The sequence below is a fragment of the Lathamus discolor genome, chromosome 3 (genome assembly GCF_037157495.1).
Source record: "Lathamus discolor isolate bLatDis1 chromosome 3, bLatDis1.hap1, whole genome shotgun sequence".
Taxonomy (NCBI): domain Eukaryota; kingdom Metazoa; phylum Chordata; class Aves; order Psittaciformes; family Psittacidae; genus Lathamus; species Lathamus discolor.
Window position 1 is genome coordinate 81,812,297 of NC_088886.1, and position 16,111 is coordinate 81,828,407.

The 16,111-nt window shown below is 41.1% G+C and overlaps 2 protein-coding genes across 22 annotated transcripts in view; one reads left to right on the top strand and one right to left on the bottom strand.

Annotated features, from left to right (window-relative positions):
• Positions 1-847: 847 nt before the first annotated feature.
• WDR12 (WD repeat domain 12) lies at positions 848-9,360 on the bottom strand. The gene is made up of 13 exons (XM_065670095.1): positions 9,253-9,360; positions 9,065-9,159; positions 8,032-8,126; positions 7,286-7,392; positions 6,470-6,585; positions 5,904-6,058; positions 5,055-5,100; positions 4,210-4,295; positions 3,888-4,028; positions 3,674-3,779; positions 2,829-2,961; positions 1,972-2,044; positions 848-1,266 (listed from the first exon to the last, which is right to left on the bottom strand). Exons 1-13 carry the CDS (start codon positions 9,291-9,293, stop codon positions 1,189-1,191), a joined length of 1,272 nt encoding a protein of 423 aa, XP_065526167.1. The 5' UTR covers positions 9,294-9,360; the 3' UTR covers positions 848-1,188.
• The window catches only part of CARF (calcium responsive transcription factor), a 39,682-nt gene continuing 32,915 nt past the window's right edge, over positions 9,345-16,111 (top strand). For 4 of the 21 annotated variants that reach the window (XR_010610658.1, XR_010610661.1, XR_010610657.1 and 1 more), the window contains exons 1-4: positions 9,349-9,610; positions 10,793-10,866; positions 14,113-14,234; positions 15,890-16,102. Coding sequence is in view for 15 of the 21 variants with exons in the window: in XM_065670085.1 (XP_065526157.1) it covers positions 14,124-14,234; positions 15,890-16,102 (324 nt within the window). In the remaining 6 variants the exon portion in view is untranslated. Of the gene's footprint in view, positions 9,611-10,792; positions 10,867-14,112; positions 14,240-14,639; positions 14,751-15,838; positions 16,103-16,111 lie in introns of those variants that run through there. The other 17 variants (XM_065670085.1, XM_065670087.1, XM_065670086.1 and 14 more) reach the window with 10 other exon arrangements.

Sequence of the window (16,111 nt, forward strand, 5' to 3'; positions counted from 1 at the left end):
AGAAAAAACCCTAATTTCTGTATTAAGGTATGAATAGTGTTTATTGCTTTAGAAAGGATGAAGCACATACACTAAGAACATGCACCTGGATATTAAGATGATGGCAAGACAACTAATTCCTTGTAAGGAGCATTAGTAAATAAAGCTTAGTCTCTTAGTTGCAGCATCTGACATGCAGATCCTTCCATTGTATGCTTGCTGTTTTCACCATACATTTGCTGTTCTGTTATTTCCTAAGCTGCCTGCTCAGAACCTGTCCATGCTGGTCAGAATTTTGACTCTTCCAAGAAAAATTATTAACTCTGCAAACTGCATTTGACTTGATTGTGCTGTACATGTCTTACACTTACTAAAAGCTTTTGCTTCGCACTGTTAAAAACACGGATGAGCTGGTTTAACATCACATATATGGCATCTAACAAACTGCAGTAAGAGCTTTTTTCATTTAAATGCTGAAGTAAAAGCAAGCTGACCAGCAGATAAAATGAGCCTGTTTGGATAGTTCTTACCCTCTATCAACATAAAAACTATTGCAACTTTTTGTATCCATTCTATGAACAAATTATTTTTCTTCTGCCTTCTCTACGTGATGCTCCATTTGTTTCTATACATATAAAATAATGTATAGCCCTAACTTATGAGCAACAAAAGAAGTATGGAATATTTCATCTGCCAGTAAATCTGTCAAGTTCCTTTATATCAAACCATTTGCACTGCAAACATACTAAGTTTTCATTCAAGAAGAAAACCTGGGATCACCAATTAAGGACCTAATCGTAAGGACTGCCAACAGCTGCAGTGAAAGTAGAACTAATTCTGACGTTTACCTGAAGTGAGGCACTAGGAATGAACCGTAGATAAAAGCTTTATTTTTTCTTTCCAGGGCAACGAAGGTAAACTAAAAAATAATAACATAATCCAGTGAGTAATTTCTCTGTAAGTAGCAGGAGCAGCTTACTCTTTATTAAAAGGGCTATACAAATAGCCATCAAAAGGGAGGAAACGCTGTTTTCTTTATTTCACGCTAATCACCTTTGTAACTGCTTGTGGCCATTTTTCTGTGATAGGTATAGGTAACCAATAAAAAACAGGAACAGTGCTCTGAGCAACAAGAAGCTCCTCTCTTCAGAGAGAACAAATGCTGCAAGAATCTTTTCATCTTTTTTCAAGTATTCTGGCTGTTGACCTTCATGCTCCAACATCAGAGGCTGTAGTTGGGTATCTGTAGCAATAGAGTTTGTTGTCTGCACCTCCACTCAATAGCAGCTGATGAGGGGAAAACTGTGATTAGTAGCAGAACTAAACAAAATACCTACATCCAAGTTGAGGATTTGTTTTCTTTCCTTTGAAGGCAGAAATAATGAAGTATTAATGCATGACTAAAACCCTGATTCAAAGTGCATAAGCAACTTTGTATCTTACCCTCTTCCTAAATTAGAAGCAAAGCTTTTGCAGGAAAATTTGTAAAGCTTTTACTGAGAACAGGAGCCACAACGAGAAACTAGAGCATTAACAAAATGCTTTTCTCTTGTTTTATACATGTGTGTACCATGACAAATAGTGAAACAGCTTGTTATATAGTTTCCCCCTTTCTATGTGCACTGCCATATCCCAGCTGTCAGTTTGTGCTGCTGCCTTAGTCTCCATGGCAGCAAACAGTACCTTGGAACTTGTATTTTCTCAGCAAGGTGTGGTGCTGTTCTCATGTCTCTCCTTGTTTGGAATTCAGTGTAACTCCCATTTAATCCTACAGATCTTAACCTCCCAGCCTCTTCCTTTACACAGTAGCATGGGGAAGTGCTGCAGCATGTATGACAGTAACACCCATTTATCAACCCAGTATCAACCACAGCATAACTAAAACTTCCTGTTCTCTTCCATCTTTAAGCATAAAACAGTTCACAACCACTTGCAGCCCCCTTCCTAACCACCATGCGTGTAAAGTGAGCAATCTGCTCTTCAGATTCTTACCCCTCCTTCTGTCCAGTCCACACACAAAACCTTGTCTTCATGAGCAGCCAAGTCATACAGAGGAGCTTTGCAGCTGGTAAAAGACAAGTATTTACAGTCACTCATTTGAAGTTACATGAGCAATCACAGAAAACAAAATTGGTCCCTGGTAGAAATACTATCAAACAGATGTGGTCTAGCAGTTACAAACACTTTCAGAGAGTACAGCTATCTTCCATCTGCAATGTTTTCTCTGCTTTCTCCAGGGCTGATCACATTGCTGTTAACCTCCACTATATCCCCCAAAGAGAAAAGCCACAACATTTTTCACTTGCTTGCAAACTTGAGACTGAAGTTTAATCAATCTGCTTGTCAGGAACAGTTTATTATATAGTTTCCTTCTTCCACATGTGGATGCTGTTCGACTGTGTGCATTTTTCAGAAAAGCCATTTATGTCTTCTGAATGCAAACTATTTCATTGCTTAGAAATTCGTAATGAAAGGTCTAAAAAGAGTATTAAGTGAAACTTCACACCATTAGGCAAAAATACATGCTTCAGAGAATGTATTTTGTTCCTTAAAATAGAGGAATGGTTAGCAGACCATCTACTGTTCCTAATCCTAGTAGCAATGTTATGGTTGCTGCCTCCTCATGTCAATCAATGCTACTGTTAATGCCAGGTAAGTCTCATACAGCCCTCTCAGATGTTAAGCCATGGATCCTTGGGTAAACTACAAGTATTTTTCTTCCTTTTGACTCCTAAAACCTAGAGGATTTTCACAAATGCCACAGACGTTTCCAATGAATGTCTCGGACTGCTTTTGCTATCTCATTACATTAACTGACCCCCTAAGCTTGAATGCCATGTTTATTTTACCTCCTTGTGTCCCAGAGCTTCACAATGTTGTCCAGAGAACCAGAGATCAGCTGGTGCTCATGGGTAGGTGACCACTTCACAGATGTCACCCAGCCTGTGTGAGATGTCAGAGACAGCAGAACCAAGGAGCCATCTGAACAGAATAAAAGGAAAAAAAGACATCGGTAGCTGCCAGCCGAAACCAGCACTTTCAAGATGCATCAAACTTCAGTGAGAAAAGCAGTCAGCAGCATACTTGTGTTCAAGGTAAGTTTTTTTCCACCAGTAATTTTAACTTAAAAAATCAAAGTGAGCCTTAAAGAAAGCAAACAAAACCAAAAGCCACACAAGTTCAGGGGAGGGGACAGAGACAACAAACCCAAGCAACTCTTAATGTGTGTTGTCTTGTCACTAAACTCTCTTTTCAAAGATCTTTTGGGAAAAAAACCCAACCAACAAAACATGATTTTATTGTCAACATATAAGAAGATTACATTTATAGAAGCTAAACAAGAAAACGTATCTATGAAATATATCTGGTAGGCTTAGTCATAAGTCACCCGCAGTCCTGTCAGACATGGCACTGCTACATTGGAACAAAGTGACTGTTTCAATTTAATGATGGTCTGACCAACTTAGGGGGAAAAAAGGGAATCCTAAGCTGAGTTTTCTAAATTATCAGGTGAGAAATCAAAACTGATTTTGTACCAGATTACAGAAAATAGACGTTAACTTTGTATTCAACAAAAGCCCCCAAATGACTTGTTTCAAGCAGAGGGAGCAGGACAGACTGTGAGATGCCTCTTAATAGGAAGAAGTTCTGATTTTGAAAAAACACCTTTGAGAACATGCATGTTTTAGCTCACCTTTGCTGCGAGGGTCCCATAGTCTAATGTGTCTGTCAGTGCTCCCGGATGCCAGGCGACGACACAGCGGTGAGTAGGAGACAGAATTAAACACTTTGTTTCCTGTCTGTCAGAAAAGAAAACAGTAACTCTAAGAGAGGAGCCACTACCTGGCACAACTGTTCTCTTTGTGCTGGACTTAGCTGAACCTGCAGATAAAGTGTCATGATCTCACCAGGGTTGATTTGAGATCTCCTGTCTCAGCGTCCCAGAGTTTAATGGTGTGGTCCCATGACGCACTGCAGATTTCTTCAGCATCTATCCACAGCACAGAGGAGACAGCTTCTGTGTGGCCCGAGAGTGTTGCCAAGGGAGTCTGGGATTAAAAGGTAAAAGGAGATTAGACTTGAATATCCTCAAAAAAAAAAATCTATTCTTTCAACAGCAATATATGTTTGATCAGCCTGAGATATAACACCAGAAGCTTTTAGTCACTCTTAACAAAGAGAGATTACTTCATATGGCCACACTAAAACAAAGTTCTGGTCAAAACCTACCCTTGTTAGTCCCAACTGTTCTGTTTTCTGCTTCTTCCGTGGTCTGTTAGCCGCTTCTTCCATTTCATCCTCTTCATCTGTAGGTACTGTGACAGAAGACAGTCAGACTTGATCTAGAGGTTTCTGAATTGCATTTCCATGTAAGTACCAAAGTAAACCCCCAGATTTACAGTACCTAACCTGTCTATGATTCATTAGTATTTTAACCTTACACCTCTGATCAGGTCAGTATTATCTCCATTTTGACTGAGAGGAAAATGAATACAAATTAAGTGATGCTCTCCAAGTCACGCAGTTTTAAAATTAAGTTGCAATGAATTTTTAAGGCCCCCTTTACTCCTGGAAAATTCTAGAGTCAGTCAGGTGTGATAATACAGGCTTTTCTTTTAGATACAATACCTACATATACATTCTGAAAGAGTATGACTTGGAACAGTGAAAGAAAGCATTCAGGTAAAGGATTAGTCTCCATTTCTAGAAAAGACCTGGTCATCTTACTGTCCTCCATGTTATGGTGACAATAATAAACAGGAAAATAACCCGTAAACTTTGGATGTATAAGAAATCTATACTCAAACCTGCACATTTACATGAATCCATTAAAAATACATGAAAAATGACTGTGTTCTGAATAAAATAAACATCAGCACACAGCTGATACCGTGTCTAAAGCTGTGTTACCAACCCAACCAGGAATTTGGTATAGTGATGTATAGCCTTACCAAAAAAAGTTCTAGCATGCTTTTAATATTACAGACTTGACTTTTCTTAAAGAAAGAAGTATTTGGATATCCATCTTTCAGGTTGTTTTAAGAGCCAAGAATCCCATCTTACACTTATCTTACCTGCAGACCAGATCTTTAACATTTTGTCCCAGGATCCACTGCAGAACTGTATGAAAGAAAACATTTATTAAAAGCTGACCCAGACAGACATTGTAAGCCATACGAAATACACTCTCCGCTTCAAAAATTAACCAATGGGCTATAGCACGTAAGGAACAGCACAGAGCTCCTCAAAAAAACCCAAGTGTTTGGCATTGATCAAACCATTCTTTTTTCCTCCTTTGCAGGAAAAATATGTACAAAAAGAAAAAAAGTCTTTATTTCCTTCAGCACTAAAAGGTTTTCTTTTAATCTGACACTGACTCAAGCTGAGAGCAGTAACTCCAGCTCTGGCGTGCGTGCTCTTAACCTGCTGAACCCCCTGATAAAGAGAAAGAACCTCTTGTACCACCTGCTTTTTCTGAGTACAGACTGAAGATGTTTTTCCCCACCAAAACAACTGTGAAAACTTAGGCCAAATTTGAAAATACTTCATTATAACACAAAATTCATGTGTGTTAAAAGGAAATATAGGAAATAAAAGGAAAATAACCATTCAACTTCACTCACAGAAGTCAAAAGCAGCAGTATAATGGCTTGTACATCTAAGTCACCTCAATTTTTTTGTGATATTAGAGGTTAAGCACATCACTGAAAAATGGCCTGGCACTGATATAGCACTCTTTTGATCTTCAGTAACCACCATTTATGACAAGACTAGAAACTTAGTGTGTCAGTCACAACAACATGATTAGTAGTACAAAAATAACATGATGACTTTTGTCCCTGTGAAGGGACAAAAAGATGGCTTTTGAGATATGAGCTGTTGACATTCCAGAAGACAAACGTTTCTTTCCAGGAGTCACTCACTTTAGTTCTTGTGCAATCAACAGCTATAGAGTCTACACTCCCAGCATGTCCCCTGCAGCAGTGAAGGGCTTTCACTTTGTTTTTCTCCACGTTCCACTCCCACAGCAGCACAGTTTGGTCCATAGAAGCACTGAGTAATAGGCATGATAAGCTATCTGAGGAAGACAAAAAAAGTCATGCTTGCACCCAACTCAGCTTTCCAAAGTCATTACAGTTTATGTGCAATTATTCTAGTCCAAGAAAAAACAGCAGATGTAAACAGAGATACGTGTGAGTTTCTATCATGTTACCCTGCAAGTACAATAAACATACATACCAAGATTTGCTAATGATGTCTGCAAGATGGATAGACAACGTATATGTTGAACTAACTGTATTAGTGTTAGTATAAACTAGCTTATTACTGTTAAAAGACTGTTTTAGCTCATGAATGAATTTCTACCATCACTGGCAGGCATAGGAATAATTGTAGCATTTACATTTTTAAATATCCATGGTTGAGGAATGCTGACATTTCTCCCTCAATAATCAAACTATTACTACTCCCCTAATATATATATACTGACCTTGCTTTACCCATGCCACATCCTTCACGACTTCTGTATGCCCAGCTATTGTCATGATAGACTTTCCTTCCAAAGACCAGATTCGAGCAGTCTGATCATAGCAGCCAGTTAATATCCTACAGGATATGAAACATTGTGTTTAACAATGTTTTTATGGAAAAACAACCAAACAAACCCCAAACAAAAAACCCTTAACCAGAAACTTAAAAAATAACAGTGTAATAACTGCTTAGGCTTAAAATCACTTATGTAATTTGAAACAAAATTCCTGGTGTATTACTAGAGGATATCAAAACATTTTCAAACCATTACTTAATATAGGAACATTTTCTAGTTAATTGGAAAATGAATGAGGAAAATACAGTAGAAAAGGACAATTATTGTGGCTTGGTTGTTTGTTTTTTTTTTTTTTTAAGAAAAGCTCTGCATAAAGGTACGCTATTATATTTGTTGCTAATTAATGTCACATTTGAAGTCAAGGTTTTAAGCTAAAAAAAGAGCTAAGGAATGCTTGCTGTCCTTTCAAGTGAAAGAACAATAAACAGCATTTGTATTAACAGTATCACGCTCAGTGACTCTATAGCTTTTTTCTACTTGCATTAAAGTCACTGTCAGCATAAAGCATTAAAACTGAACTGCTTACAAAAGCAAGCAGCTGACTGACTTGACAGGTTAAAACAACTAAACCAAACAGAACAAACTGGGGGGGAGAAAAGATATTAAAGAGACAGAATAAGTCTTCATTTGACACCACAGTGTCCTCTGCACACAACCGGAATAAGCAAGACAAAACTCAGAATGGGCTTAGTGCAGTACCATTCTTCAGTAGCTTGAATAGAACTGATCCAGTCATCGTGGAAGATGCATTCCTCTGGCTGAGGGGCCATGTATTTCTCCACATACTCTATTTCCACCACTTCTTCCTGTGCTCACAGAAAAAATACACTTATTTAGTATGGGGGTGTTTTTTTTACTTTGACTCAATAGCAGCAATATTTGACTCTAACATGGTGAAAATATACAAGATTATTGGGTAAAGATCTTGGTATCCAAATCCTTTGCTACATTAGTGGAATTACAGTCTTTCGAAAAGTATCTATATTGTTTTCTGTATTTTTATCAAAGCACTATTAATAGCAAGCTGGAAGCAAATACAAGTAATTTCTCAGGTTCCTCTTCTTCTGTATTTACCCACATAAAACTGGTGTCTACAATATTTCATAGTATTTTCTAAAGCTAATACTAACCTCTCTCATTATCCCCAATGCAACTAATGGAACAGGAGACAAAAATATACTAGTGATGAACTGAATAAGACAAGAATTTCCCCTCTGAACTGTATATAGACAACGGTTTGGATAATTATGTTCCTTGCACTGCTCATACTCTCTAATCATTCTGCTCTCCAGAATGGATTTTAAATACAGGGAAGTTGGAAAAGGAGTAAAACTGAGCAAGGAAACCTACCTAGTCAGGATGACAGTGTAATACCTAAATCAGACTGAAGTAAACTGGCCAAGTCTGCTCTATTGTCCAAAATGGGGAGAAACTGAATGACTTACTGTGGAGATATTTTCCATTTCCATGTGCGTGACCAGTGGCATTCGCAAGAACTGCCCATTGATAAGGAAGTCGAATTCCACATATTTGTGATCCGCTGAAACACATTAGGAAAAACAATCCATGTTCAGGTGTCAGCACTCACCAGACACCATCCAGAACAGCACCACTTTTTAAATCCTTTTCTCTGTAGCTAACCAAACCACAGCAGTGCTTCACCACTGTTCCGTACAGAGCTTGCCACTGCTAGCTCACATCTTTATCACTGCTAGCTAGAGCCCTGTATTTGAGGCAGCAGAAATTTTGGTCCATATTTCTCCCTCTGTAATAGCACAGTTGACAAAGGCCCCATATTTCAACAAAAGCATTGCTTTGTGCACTAGTTTTCCAGGTTGCTTGCAATTTCATGAGTTAAAAGCAACTATCAGAAGTCTCAGCAGTTCGAGATACAGTTAGTCTACTTTGTCACGGAAAATGGGATTTCTTAACATTGCATAGGTGTCTTTTCCCCCAAAATCTTTCAAGTCAGTCCGGCCCATGTCAGCTGGCATTGACAGAATGGTGGAGCTCTTCTCAAAGGCTTTCCTAACAACTAAATCTTTGCTTTCTTTCATTAGTTTTGCAGGGTTTGGAGAATTCTTCCATTCCCATCTGCTGGGGCAGCTTGGTCTGTGGTGCTGGGCAAACGCTAGCCCAGTTTTTCTCTTTTTTTTCATCTACCTGATGAGTTCAAAGTGTGCTTTACTCCGGGTAGCCAGAACAGGAGCGGCCTGCGGGTAGCCGGGTGCTGCTTCTGGCTCTGACAGCACGTTTCCTTGGCCGGGCCTGCCCTGAGCCGTCTCGCTTCCAGCCTCATGCACTACAAAGGGTCGTGCTCAGCCCGACTCGCCCGGCGCAGAGGGCAGCGGGCGGCTTGAGGCAGAGCCGCCGCCTGTGCCCGCTGGCGGGGCATGCGGTCAGAAACAGGGGCACCAAGTGGAACTTATCACCCCGCGGCAGAGCAGGCCCTAGGCCAGACCCGGTCCCGGTACCTACCGCTGCCGGCCGCCAGCAGCTTGTTGATGAGCTGGCTGAGGTCTGTGGTCTCGGAGGCCGCAGGCACCGAGAAGGGCACATCCTCCACCGCGTACCTGCGGGCACACAGCGCCGTTACAGCCTCTGCGTCGCTCCCGCCCCAAACCCACCGCGCACCCCCCCCCAGGCCCAGGCGGGCGCCCGCTCACCTGCGGTTCTCGGTGCGAAACCGCGCCGTGAGCTGCGCCATGATGCTGCGGCCGACCACGTGCCGCGATTAGCCCCGCCCACCCCCGGGGCACCGCCTCCCGCCCGCCTGCCGGCAGCGCTCCGGCTCCGCAGAGGCTCTTTCCCCCGGCCCGGCGGACCCGGCCCCGCTCCGCCGCCGCCGCCGCCGGCAGTGTGCGCAGCGGGCTCCGCGGCGGCGGGTGGCCACGGAGACTACAGCACCCAGCATGCCTCGCGCGGCCCCTTCCCGGCGCCCCCTCGTCCCTGCCGCCTAGAGAGCGCGCTTGCGCGGAGGGGCGGTGCGCAGTGCATGGCGGTGGCTGCCGGAGCGGAGCGGAGGTTGGGTATACACCTTTGGGGCGTTCCGCTGCTCCCCGCGGAGCCGGTGGCGGAGGGACCTACTGGGCTTCGACAGCGCTCTGCCCTTGGGGCGGCGGTGGTGGGTGGGGGGACTGTCGCCGCTGTGGGAGAGATGGGAGGGATGGGGCTGATGGTGTGGGGTGCCCCCGGCTCCCCTCAGGAGGAGGCTGAGGAGCGCTTTCCCTTAGGCACTCGCAGGCCCTTGCGCCGCTGTAGCTGGGGCTCCCTCCGGCGCTGTGCGGGGCAGGGCAGCGCAGCCCAGCCCGTCGTACCGGCTGTGTGGCGGTGAGCAGTTCCCTGCGGCGCTGCTGGAGCCGGGAGTGTGAGCGTTCGCTTGCTGCTGGTGTCGTCTGGGTGTCGGTTGTGTTTCTTTGCATGCAAAGTGGCGCATCTGGACTTTAAAAGAAGCTGTAAGGGAATTAGGTCTTTGGAGAGAAGGCTGCTTGTGTGACTACCTGCTGTGTGCTTGGTTTACATGCGCACTTCCTCTGCTTTTCCGATAGATGTGTGTGGTCTCTCAGGGAGCAGTTGAGCTTTCCCTGTGTGGTGACTCTGGTTGGGGCAGCTTGTTAGAGCAGGCAGCTGTTTTGTGGGACTTTGAAATCTCATCTGTTTCGTAAGTGTAATTAAAAGGTCTAACGTGGTCAGCATGTTTGACACAGTTGCATTTTCCAGGTACTTGTGTTAACTGCACAAAACCAGCTGGGGAAACCTTTTAGGCAGGAGTCCCCAGACCTTCTGTGCATTCTTAACCCTATCTGCCTGCTCTTCCATGACAGGGAGAAGCTAAGTCTCAAACCTGGTACAAGTTAATATAAAGCTAAGTGTAACTCGTTTACTATCACTATGCCCTGATTTCCTTCCTGTTAAGTTTTACTGTAGTCCATGGCCTTCATAATGATGGTAGAGATACATCATCAGAGATAGTTTTTTCAGAGAGAGCGTTTAATTGTTGTGAGCAATGCAGCTATCATAAATCATTACAAAAAACCTCTAAGCATTTAATGGAAATCCCAAGAAAGATTGTTGGTCAGGCATTATACTGTACATATTTCCTGTCAAAAAGTATAAAATAAAACTGGAATGGGGAATATTGCTGTCAGAGCTGCTGAAAACATGAACTTGCACTGTCAAGCTCTAATTTCCTTTTGGTTTTAACAGGTATGCATTGAAGACTTGAAGCTTGAAAACTGTTAAGAGAATTGCCTCCTTCCTGTCCAGATAGGTATTCCTAGGTAGGCACTTATTATCATAACAGACTTACCTGGTTTCCACAGTTTAGGTTTCTTCTTATTACTAACATCTTCCAATGTTGACTTGGTGTTAAAATAATTAGTTCTGTGATTTCAAAAGGCTGCACTTCCCTGTGGGATCTGAATGCAGTTTGACTTTATGATGAGGCCTCATAACTGAGGGAAGATAGAAGCAGGCATTCATAGAAGGCCTTACAATTATGTCAGTCAAAACTGGTGTATTTTTAGGGACTAGCGCTTGTAGTTTGTAGGTATAGGCATTACATAGAATAAAGGATTGGAGGCAAGAAAATGGAGATCATATACGTTGCCTTAAGGCAGAGCAGAGGCGTGACTGGTCAATGATAAGATTTTAAAGTAATGTCAGCTTGACTTTTCTGTTAGTGTCTTTGAAAGTTTATATATTGAGAATCAGTATGAGGGCTTCTGCATTACAGAGGAGATTGCCAACTGTTACGAGAAAAGCTCACCTCAGAGCAAGAAATCCTGCTCCTGCTGACAGTTCCTGATGTTACACAAGTTGTGTCTGTGGATACCAGTCAGTGAAGACCTAGCATATGCAAGAGGTGCCCCTGGCTTTGACAGCTGTGTTATCATGGCAATTCTTGATGGCTAAATAAATGGAGATCTTCCTGCCTCCTGTGTTTTGCTAAATGATCTTGAACTATCAGCCAGTTTGTCTGTGGAATTGAACCACAGATGGTAATTGTAAGCTAGATTGCAGTGCATGTTTGCTGTCTTGAAGATCCTACATAAAATGCTCATAATGGTTAATTCCATTTGCCTGTGCTTGCTGTTTCTGTGGTTGCTTACTCTCTTTATAGAGTTGAACCAAGGATAGCAATAGCCATAGTTTTCCCTTTATTTTGAGCAGAGTGCTTCCCAAAGGGAGGCAGAGCAAACGAAGTGGTGCTATAGCATTAAAATGTGCTAACTGGGTTGGAAACTGCCTTGGAGTGGTAGACTTCATAGAGGGCAGCCTGTAGAGTGGTTTGGGTTAAGGCTAAAGCTGAGGCATAGAGAGCTGTCTGATGTGTGCTCTGAGGATACAGCTATGTTCTACACTAATATTAAACTCCCATATTTCCCTTCAGCCCATTGTTAAACATGGGATATGATGGTGTTACACTGGAAATTTTTGTGGCACTTATATAAAGAGAATATGAAAAGAAGAGCTACTTGTATGTGTGTTGTTTACTCATTCATGACAAAATATCCACACGTATTTATGTATACAGAATTTAACTGTCTTGTTTGGGGAATCTGTTAGCAATATTTATACAGTTATTTAATTCATTACCTATGTATTTACTTTTAAGTATCTGTAAAAGTATATTTCTTCAGGACAAATATATCTTTTTGCTTGGGGTTGCACAGCACTTGAGTTAATGAAACCTGGATGGTTAAACCATGGAGTTCATTGTGCAGGGTGATGTATGTGCCTGGTTAGAGCAGTGGTCAGACAACATCACAGGCAAAAAAGTACCACAGGGATTTTTTTTAAACACGAAAATAAAACTTCAGCTATTTCTGGGCTGCTTGTGAGAGGAAGCTGGATAAATATCACTGTATATTTGCCCTACTGCTGTAATCTTTCCCCTGAGCTTTATTATTAACCAGTGTTAGATACAGGACATTGGGCTGTTGGTCTGTCCCAGTACAGCCATCCTTGGGTTCTGTAACCGGATTCCAGCACGCTTAAGGGTACATGCCATTGGTATCTCTGGAACAAACCTCTTCAGTTTATCTTGGAGAACTAAATGTGCTGATTTGGCAAAACTGACACATCTTCTTGAAATCTTTTAACTGAGGGAAAATGGTTGGGTGATGATGAAATCTAGCTTTCTGCCTTTTTTCATATGCTGCTAACATGCTTCAGACACTTTAACTGAAACAGCTCAGAATTGTTCTCAGATCCAAAGCTTTTGATTGGTGAGCATGAGGTAACTTCATTTGGAACTTGGAGTGTCATCACTTGAAAAGCGAATGGAAAAATAAATCTGCTTTAGATTAAAGTATTTAGTGTATTGAGCATATGAGCAGCTTAATTTCTCAATGTTGTTTGTATCAGCAGGATGCTTTATTCAGCTTCAAAAGCCAAGGAGATGTAGATTAACTTTGCCTGTGGTCCTTTGTATCTTTGCAGAGCAAGATAAGTTTGTCTTTCAAGGGTTGTAGTTCTTTTCAAGTGACTTTCTAGCCTTTTACATTCACCTTATTAAAGTTGTAAACAGTTAAAATATCACAGCCAAGAAGGTCCATTTCAGGACCCCTTCTATGTGGTGTAGTGAAGAAGATAAAGCTGGTGGGAGCCATGTGCTAATATAATGCTGCCTGTCTTTAAAATAACTACTGAAGGGAAAAACCCTGAACACCTTTCTCCCTCCCTCACCCCAAACTGCAGGACTTAAGTTTCTTTATTCAGTTTGGCATATCATGCATGTAGTCTAGTATATATGTACTGTAGTAACATAGGGGCCAACTTAATTTGCCATTTTTGTCTCATTGCTTGTGAATATGTGGGATTGGTCACTCCTTTAAAGAGTGTACTGTCTGAGTGTCCTGTGGATGTAGCAATTCACTGTCCAAAATTCTCTCTTTGCTTGATGGTTTATAGTGGGCAGCCGAGGTCCTTGAAGTAGTGCCTTTTTGTGTTTCATCACACGATTAATGCCAAATTTTATTTAGTATATCTGGTGGTTTTCCTGCCTAAAGCTTACTGCTGTAGACTAACAATATTAATTTAATTTAGATGTTGTTTTATAACACTTTAACACAAACAATCTATTTCAAGATGGCTGCATGACAGATATGGGTAACAAATCCTCTGTTGATTATGGAAGTAGACAAGTAATATTTTATAGAGCAGTGATGGCATATCTTTAAATACTGAGTGTTCTCTAGATGTGTATGGTTGTTGAATACTTGTGGATATATTAGGTTTAATCATGAATGTGTATGTGTGTTTTGTATCTGTGTGTGCAAAGACAAGTCTAGCAAATTCTTCAACAAGGGGCTAAACTATACTCCTAGAGCAACACATGGACAGTTTTCTGCAGTGAGTAATAAAGTGATAAACAGGCAGGGATTTCTTGAGGGATTTGCTGTTAGCTTGCAACAGTGTTAGAACATGTAAGACTAAGTTTGTAAGACAAAAGAAAATCCTGCAGCAGTGTCTTGGTTGAGGCTGAAGTACAGAAGGCTGAAATAAACTTTCGTAACTTTCAGGTCACCTTGTAATGGAAGAAAATGGAGCTGACCGTGACATTGCTATGGAAGGATCTAATGATTTGTTCATAGGCAACTGTAATGGTACAGGAGAGTCAGAAACAAAGGATCAGGTTTTTCAGGTGAGGTATGAATGTCCTGTCTTTGTAGATGCTTTCTTTACATCCTCTCTAATGAACCTGCAGTATGTTATTTCATCAAAGTGTTTTTTTCACTGCCTTTATAGTAGTACATTGTGTCTTTTAAAAAGTGCAAAAATTCCTTCTCTTGGGTTCTTGCGCCATTTGGTTTTGAACTGATGAATATCCAGATGTTGCATGTAATGACAACCTTTAGTAATTGTATTAATGGAACCTGTTACAGTGCTGAAGAAATATGTTTTATTGTGTTAGAAAAATCCTTTAATAATAGAATACTTAATGATGTGCCTTGGAGTACGAGGGGTTCAGAATCTGATGTTTTTCCTTCCCAAAGCTTCCTCCTGTAGACTAACAATATATATGTTGTTTTATAACCCTTTAAAACAGATGTAATTTACTTCAAGATGGCTGCATGACAGATTTGGCTAATGAATTGAAAATTGGGTTAAATTGCTTAGTGACCAAATCTCGCAAATAATCCAGACACAGGATGTCTGTGTAGGTATTGGGGAAGGGGAGTATTTAATGTATTTATTATCAAATATCACCAGATACTTCTAGTCAGAGAGATTTCTGTGCATAAATGTTCTGCATTACTTAAGCTAAGACAAAATATGATTCAGGTAGTGGTTCAGTATCACACTTATGGTCTCTGCACAGTGTCTTTAACATAACCAGTGCAATTTTTTGCTGCTTTTCTGGTGGAGTTTACAATAGGCAGGTTTAGCACAGAAGATTTATTCTTGCAGGATTTTTAGGTTATTCGGCTCAGGTCTGACTTCAATATTAAATTTGGAAACATTCTTCCCCACTCTTTGGATTTACAGTTTACAAATTTTTGTAGCAGAAATGTCAGTTGATTGTGTGATTGCTGCAAGAGATACCACAAACTGCACTCCTCTTTGCATCGACCAAATGACAGCCTGACACGTTATACACATGGGCTGCCTTTTTGCAGTTATTTTTACATGTTCAATATTTGTGTTGTCAGAATTTAAACAAGACATTTGTGCTTAAAGTTTAAATTTAATCAAAAAGGGATGTGCTTTAAGACCTTGATTCTGCAAGCTTGGGGAGAATAAGCTCTGAGTACATAGTTTTTGAGACTTGCAAAATCTGATTCTTGGTCTTGTGCTATATAGTTCTTGGCCTTGAATTGGAGGGTTTGAGTTGCTTATGTTTATTCTGTGGCAAAGAATTAATGAGACTTATAGAAATTTTTGTTTTCATAGCTAAATACATGTATGTAAAGGTGAAGTGGAATAGTGTCTAGGACTTCTTTTGAAGTCAAATCAGGTTGATAGGTATTTGACAGTTTTAGTATAAGTTCTTTCAGATTCTGGGTAGATATGATGGTTTTAGGGAACAGATTTTGGTCACAAGGGATTTTCTTTCCCTTTAATAGAGAGGGTTTGTTCTAGGAAGCAGAAACATGAATATATTTTCATCAGGAAATGGAAAGCAAAAATAGAGCTGTAGTGTTAGCTGGTAGCCTCTTGATCAGAAGGACGAGAGCTCCCTCCGAGTATACAATACAGCACACTGGTTTTAAATGTTTTTCTTTCTTTTTTTTTTTTCTTTAATAGAAATTGCTACTCAAGATTAAAGTACATTTTACTGTTTTTCCTCTGTGAAAGCATTTAACCTGCATGGATTCCAGGGATCCATTGTTTGGACAGAGTGACTCTCCTCCAGTCTTGCCCATCACAGTACGCCTCTTGGGCTCTCCATCATCAGCTGTGCCTGCGCAGCCACCCCAGCCTCTCTCCACAGAGGACTCTCACCTGGTGGACCAAGCTGGGCAGCCTCTCTATGAGCTGCAGCCCCTCGGAGGGCCCACTGCACCGATGGTGAGTGTC